This window comes from Trachurus trachurus (assembly GCF_905171665.1).
Source record: "Trachurus trachurus genome assembly, chromosome: 21".
Classification (NCBI taxonomy): domain Eukaryota; kingdom Metazoa; phylum Chordata; class Actinopteri; order Carangiformes; family Carangidae; genus Trachurus; species Trachurus trachurus.
Window position 1 is genome coordinate 6,605,656 of NC_139899.1, and position 7,681 is coordinate 6,613,336.

Genomic DNA, 7,681 nt, shown 5'->3' on the forward strand with positions numbered 1-7,681 from the left:
TGTGTGTGTGTGTGTGTGTGTGTGTAGGTGTGCGCGTGGGGGAAGGAAGGTTCTTCGTAGTTGCTGATATTGTCCAGGCTGTTCTCCAGTAAAATCTTTGGTTTTGCGGTGACGGGTCTGAAGTTTCCTCAGCTGTTCAGTCACATCCTTGGAAGAGGGGGACGAAGCTGTCCACACAACCTCCCCATCTTCATTATTAAATAAGATACTATGTATATATACAATGTACAGAGAGCAGGGAGCAGCTCAGTCGCTGTCCTCCTTGTCCTCCTGGATGGTGGTGGTGGAATGGTTGTACAGTCCCTGCGCCATCAGCTGCAGCGCCAGCCCGTTCTTGAAGCCGCTGGCTTTTTTGATCTTGGCGCGCTTGTTCTGAAACCAGATTTTGATCTGGGACTCGTTGAGGTTGAGCTCCTGGGCCAGAGACTGGCGCCGCTGCTCTGTGATGTAGCGGTTCACCTGGAACTCCGTCTTCAGTCTCTGCAGCTGCTCGGCCGTGAAGGCCGTGCGCGGCCGCTTGTCCTCTTTGCCGCTTTTCGACTTTTTTAGTTTCCGTGTCCTTGGGCCTGCAGTAAGGGCGAAAGACAGGACAGCGGGAAAATAAATATGCAGTGTATGAACAGCATATGGAAGTAACAATGTACAGATAGCTTAAAGGCCTATAGCCGAGAGACATGTCACTTTCATACAACACCTTCCAATCCTCTTAAACGATTGACACTGAAATTTAGCCGATAGCATATCTATATTTATCTACAGTATATCCATCTTCTGACTGAGTAGCTGTATGAGGAAGTACAAGACAATAGGAACCACCTCTACTGACTGAATAATAATAATAATAATAATAATAATAATAATAATAATAATAATAATAATAATAATAACAGCAATGATAATAATTATAATTATAATAATTATTATTATTATACATACACACACTTATTTTAGGATTTGAACCGTTGCCCATTAAGTTAGAATAATTTCGTTTTCAGAAACATTACTCCTTGTATAATAAAGATTAATTGTAGCAAAATTTACACAGTGATATTTTTGGAAGAGATTGATAAAGCTTCGAGAAGATGTGCATCTTATCTATCAAGAATAAATCACAATGTCGCTATCATTTCAGGAGAAGAGATGTAAATATTTTTTTATTCCAACTTTATGGGCAAAGTCGTAGGCTATATATAAATAAATATTACCTTTTTGTCCGTTGTTTCATTGTTGTATATTTAACAACAACATCAATTAATATGATTGTGGTTGAAATAATAGCAATGATAATAACAACAACAATAATAACAATAACAACAATAATAATAATAATAATAATAATAATAATAATAATAATAATAATAATAATAATAATAATAATAATAATAATAATAATAATAAGCCTTTATGTAATAATGATGATATGTCCATTCCCACTGATAAAGCGATACAGTGCTCAGGTGTTCCGACTATCACACACCACCACACAAGAAGATCCTCATTAACAAGGAGGAAAACAACACGAGAGAGAAGCTCAACACCACAGTTTGCACTTCTATTGCGTTTTTATCATGTACTTATTTAAACAGTCGGGAAAACCCTGGGAAAAGAATCTGGGTTCCTAAGCAAAGCAAAACCTGAAGACTAGTGTGAAGATGCACGGGTTTCTATAGGCTACAGCAGGCCCAGTGGAACTCTCTCTCTCTCTCTCTCTCTCTCTCTCTCTCTCTCTCTCTCTCTCTCTCTCTCTCTCCCACACACACACACACACACACACACACACACACACACACACACACACACACACACACACACACACACACACACACACACACACACACACACACACACATTTTTTTGACAATCATGTTTTGTACAAATGCGCAGAATGGTGATTTAATTAAAGTGCAGTTTGGTTCAGTGTGTGCCGTTGTTTACCTGGTGTATTTTCTCGGCCGCGCCACACTGCTCCTCAGAACAACAGGTTCACTCACAGAGCAAACAACAGACTTTATATTTTAGATGTAGCCTATAGAAAAGATCTGCAAACATCAAGACTGGACCAAACCCCGAATTCCAGTCTTAAAGGATCAGTGTCCAGCTGCTGATCCAAAGACCCAGGTTAGTCAGCCAAGCGCACGATGAATAATCTTTCTGACTCGACCTGCAGGTTGATGTCATTCACACCTACAAATATTTTTATTCATTGAAGCACTAATTTTAAAACAATGTTTAGCGTCTGTGAAGCCTCTCAGGCAGGTGGTTCTAGATTTGGGCTGTTTGTAAGAGTCAAAACTAGTCAGCTGCCTTTAACTATTTCAAGTCTGTGTTTTTTCCTAAAATAAAATGAGAACAAAAATCCAATATGTATTAGCTCATTTATCGACAGTTTTCTATTTTTTATTTTTATTTTTATTTTTTAAATATTTGTCAACAAAAAACAAGTAAAAGAAATAAAAATAAAAACAAAAGTAAGAGAAAACATGTTAGAAATTGAAAGAGGAAGCTGGAAAAACTCATTTCTGTTTTTTTTTTCACTGCACTCACGGTCGAGTTTTATTTTTTATTTTGCATGATAACCTTGTTAAATATTATAACACTTTTGATATTAAAGATAAGTTACATTATAGACGTTTCTTGATACTGAGAGGATTTACAGATTAACTGACTTTACTAAATGAATGAAAATATTTACAGTAAGGAACAGCGCGGGACTCTCGGGAGTCTAATGAGTCCACACAGCGATGAATATACCATCTGTATTTGATCAAGTTTGTCGTTTTAAATGAATAATAATAATAATAATAATAATAATAATAATAATAATAATAATAATAATAATAATAATAATAATAATAATAATAACAATAATCATAAAAACTTTTTTCCTCGACTTTCTTAAAATATCTCTGGGTGTGCTGAAATCAAATAATGCGATAAATCAATTTCAATGTAATGTCGTCAATCAGCTTTGAAGAAAAGTATCAGGAAACATATGATGGAGTTAAACCTTGTGAGGAAGACGTGGGGACTATTCCTCATTTCAACGGAACCGGACGCGTCTTGAGACTATCGTCTTACCAGATGAAGGCCTGTCCGAGTAGCGGGTGCAGTAGACCCAGGCGGGCCAGAGCAGCGGCTGGCTCTCCGGTGTGGCCGCCGCGGTGCCGTTCAGCACCACAATAGAGGAGCTGCTGTTTTCCGCGGCAGCGCCGCCAGTCCTCTCCTCGGCTTTCACGCCGCTGCTCCCGGTAGATCCGGTAGATCCGGCGGCTGCGGCTCCTGCGCTGCCGCCGCTGCTCCTTTTGGGACTGGCCAACGAGGTGGAGGAGGCGGAGGACGAGGTGCTGTCGCTGCTGCAGTTGGAGTCTTGGCATGGCGTCTCGGGGAGGCTTGGCCTGCTGACCACCGAATGAACGCGCTCCCGGCCGGAAGTCTGCGCCCTCTCCCGTGAGCCCAGGCCGTGCTCCTTCTTGCAGCCGAAGTCTGGCCTCAGAATGTTGTCGATGAAAAAGTTGGTGGTTCTGTGGGCCTGCTGCGCTACCTGCAGGGGCAGTATAGGCGGCGAGGGGAGACTGGGAGAGGGGGAGACGCTCTCTCCTTCGCTACTATCCGTGCTGTTCACATCCCGCTGCTCCTCCATCGCTGCTTCTTTGAAGAACGTGGCTTCTGTTCTCTCAATCCACTTCCACTATGTGGGCTTGTATCCAAAATGAGCAAGGGAAGCGCTAAAACATAGTTATTTTCTCTGTGGAATATTTCTGGCCTTTGTAATTATTACTACAAAGTATGGACATCCTGCTTGTGTAAAGGTGCTCCAGCGTGTCATGGTCGGTGACTTATTACAAGACTGGCTACAGCTGCTATTGCGCACCGCTCTCTCTCTCTCTCACACACACACACCCCTTCTCACCGCTGTATGACAGTCGAATCTTCACAAAGTCCTCACACACACACACACACACACACACACACACACACACACACACACACACACACACACACACACACACACACACACACACACACACACACACACACACCGGAGGCTCATGAATAACGTCCCAAAGCGCACTGGGCCAATCAGCGGCCAGGACACTTTTGGACATGAGGTGACGACGCCCAATAATGTCGGGCGTCCCTGAGCCGGGGGTGGGTGGGGGGCAGACTCCACCACAGCGAAGCCAAACAAGAGATGATCTGCTCCGCGCCGTGTTACGGTGTGTGTGTGTGTGTGTGTAAGGTCTCATACAGCTGGAGGAGAGGAGCTGCACGCGCAGAGAGGGTATGGCGGTGCGGGTTGGATGAGATTCAGCTGCTCACACCCAGAAGCTTTACCTTGGATAAATGGATACGTGACGTTTGACAGACAGGGCGCGTGCGTGAAATGCACTTTGACTTTGATTATCTTGAATATGCGTTTGCGTTTCAATGTGCGTTTTCATGCACTTCATTTTGTCCTCAGTACAGTATCAAACACACACACACACACACACACACACACACACACACACACACACACACACACACACACACACACACACACACTTTGAAGAGGCCTTGAGCTGCGTCCACCGCGCGCCTCCTGCGTTTTCATATACGGTCACTTTAAACTAGCGCACCTCCATTCTGGAGCACAGAAGGTACGGCCACCATTGTCGGTCAGTATTGTTTTCAACTCCGAGAGATACAGTATCTCCCCGGCCGATCGTTCATAGGTTTTAATTACTCCTTATCAATCCTGATCAGCCGGACGTTCATCAGAGAAAAGCAGCTCAAAGCTCGTGTCACCGTTACAGCGACCAACACTTCATCAAAGTGAACGCAAAGTGGGTCGATAGGAGAATATCTTGCAGCAGAGGAGAGGCGCGCAGCAGAGAAGCGCCGTTGTGCCGCCTGCAACACAAAAGACTGCATTTACAAACAGCTTCGTGGTGTCATTCATAAGAGCCTTGGCTTCATATAGTTAGTGGTTTGAATCCAGAGGCCTGATACCATATATATCTATTTTTATCCCTCATATCTCATTGTCTCTCTGTTTTGGAGCAGCAGGACCAAAACCTGCTCCCACATCTGGAAAAAATATATTTTACATTCTAAATCTCTAAGTGCTGGTTCTTTCTATTATCAATGAGACCTGACCTTACTGTAAAGCCCTCGGGATCATGTTTATTATAATTTGCGCTGTAGAAATTAAACTGAATTGAAAGTGAAAATACTAAAAAAATATTTTTTTTTTTACATAGATATCTCTACCGGCACATAAACACGGATTTCTCCCTTTATCTCCCAACAGCCAAACCTAGGCAACAACCTCAATAAGAAACGCATTTCTTAATGGAGCGCTTTACACACCAAAGTAAACGAGGTTACTAGAGGAAATGTTTGGGGAAGTAGGAGAGCGAGCATTAGGGAAGTGAAAGATGTGCAATTGAGCCGGGTCTTTCTCTGGCCTGGACCTGCAGCTGAGAGTATGAACAAGAACCATACAGATAAATAATTGTATTCTTCCCTCGTGAAAAGAATGCTAATGTCCATGTCCACAGGAATCAACATATTACATTTAAAGTTTTTGCCAAACAGTGGGAATTGTCACAAAAATAACAAATCCACCGGGACACCGAGGAAGTTTATATATTATAGGTTGTATTTATATTTCTGACGTCTTAGATTTCATACAAAGTGGTTACACACGTCTGCAGAACATGCCTTGTTGAGTTTCAAAATGTTATAGTTAACGCATGCAGTGCGAGCGCTTGTGTTGTTGTTTTCGTTAGAATAAAACCTGACTAGCCATGGACTAGATTAATTTGCAGCAGCTAAACCTTATTGGCACTGATAACTAACATGAAGCATATCTATAAACAAATAATTGAGTTTGAAGAAGCTTGAATATAAAAGAGACAGGAGGTGGAATTAAAAACAAAATTTTATCCCAACATTATTTTTTTCCTTCTGAAATAGTGTGTGTCTGATTATTGAACTGACAGGTAAGAGCGAACAGCTGAAGTTACTCCTGAGCCATATACAGCCTTCCCTGCGCTCCACTATTTTTCATGACAATATAAGTCATCAAGCCTATTGGGGAGATAAGGAATTCGCAGTTGGGATACTTAAATTACATTTCGCGTCACTATTCCTAAGCTTGAACTCAACGAGTCTGTGATTTAAAAAAAAAAAAAAAAAAATTAACAAAGCTCTCAGGTCCTTTATGTTGGTTTGTTTTGCGTTGTGGTTGTTGGAACGATCTTGATTTAATTGTCTGTATATATAATTGGTTTGGATATACATACATACATACAGCTGCGTTGTGTATATATAAATATATATTTATATACACAGACACGCACACATAGTGTTGGTTATATATTCATCTGTAGTCTGAGGGATATTAAAAAAAAAAGCAGGCCTATATTTAAAATCAAAATACACAAATAATTGTATTATATTATATAGCTACACTTTAAAACGCCTTACTATCATAAAATAAATGCATATGGCCTGTCTAAGACACAGCTGCGTTGTCTGATACATTTTTCAGTGGAGTCAGGTTTGTTCTGATGTATTTTGCTGAGATATCGATAAGAAAACACACACACACACACACACACACACACACACACACACACACACACACACACACACACACACACACACACACACACACACACACACACAGCGCTGCTGAAAAACATTAACATTTCTATATCACAGGGTTGACAGTGCACCTCATCCACTGAAACAGCCCAACACTGGGATGACTCAAGGTGATGTCACAGTGACATCTAGTGGTCAACAACAGGAGCACGTGTATGAGTCAATACACAACTGAATAATCACATGACAATACAGACATACAGGTAAGCAAAAGAAGGTTGTACTTATCAGGTCATTTTATAAACAGTCTGGACTTGAACTGTAGGCTACTGGAATTGGTGTCTACCTTTTACATCTGATGTGGTCAGCATAGTGCCTTGCCCCGTTCTCCCGTTACATCCTATGCTGGCGTTGGCCGGATAGGGGGAGATCGAGAGTCGTTTCTGACTTCACCTAACCCGTCCATTAAAGGGATAGTTCACCCAAAATTCAAATTTCAATCATTATCTATTCACCCTCATGTCGACTAAGAGCTGTGAGAATTTTCAGAGTCTTCTGTTCCTTCTCTGAGTTAAGGGGGGGTCCGCGCAACAGTAGCCTATTTGTCCATATAATGGTTGTCAATGGATACCAACTTTCTTCGTCCAAAAAGACACACCAAAAAACATCCAAATACCTCCATACTGCTCGCGTGTAATGTCCCTCTTGTATTGAAGCCCCGACATGAGAAATTTTCCGCCGGACACAGGAAGAGCAGTGAACTGAGACACTGGGAGCTTCCGCTACAAACAAGCTTAAAATATAGACTTATTTAATTTTTTTTCAGAACAATTTCTCATGTTGGAGCTTCAATACAAGAGGGACATTACAGACGAGCAGTATGGAGGTGTTTGGATGTTTTTTGGTGTGTCTTTTTGGACGAAGAAAGTTGTTATCCATTGACAACCATTATATGGACAAATACTGCTGCACGGACCCCCCTGTAACTCAGAGAAGGCACGGAGGACTCTGAAAATTCTCACAGCTCTTAGTTGACATGAGGGTGAGTAGATAATGAGTTCAGCAATTTGAATTTTGGGTGAACTAT

The 7,681-nt window shown here is 41.7% G+C and overlaps 1 protein-coding gene across 1 annotated transcript; it reads right to left on the minus strand.

Moving 5' to 3' along the window:
* Positions 1-246: 246 nt before the first annotated feature.
* Positions 247-3,824, minus strand: LOC311004498 (homeobox protein engrailed-1a-like; the record flags this gene model as incomplete). Its single annotated transcript, XM_083996578.1, has 2 exons — positions 3,079-3,824; positions 247-566 (listed from the first exon to the last, which is right to left on the minus strand). The coding sequence occupies exons 1-2, from the start codon at positions 3,638-3,640 to the stop codon at positions 247-249; spliced, it is 882 nt and encodes a 293-aa protein (XP_083852704.1). The 5' UTR covers positions 3,641-3,824.
* Between the last annotated feature and the right edge of the window lie 3,857 nt (positions 3,825-7,681).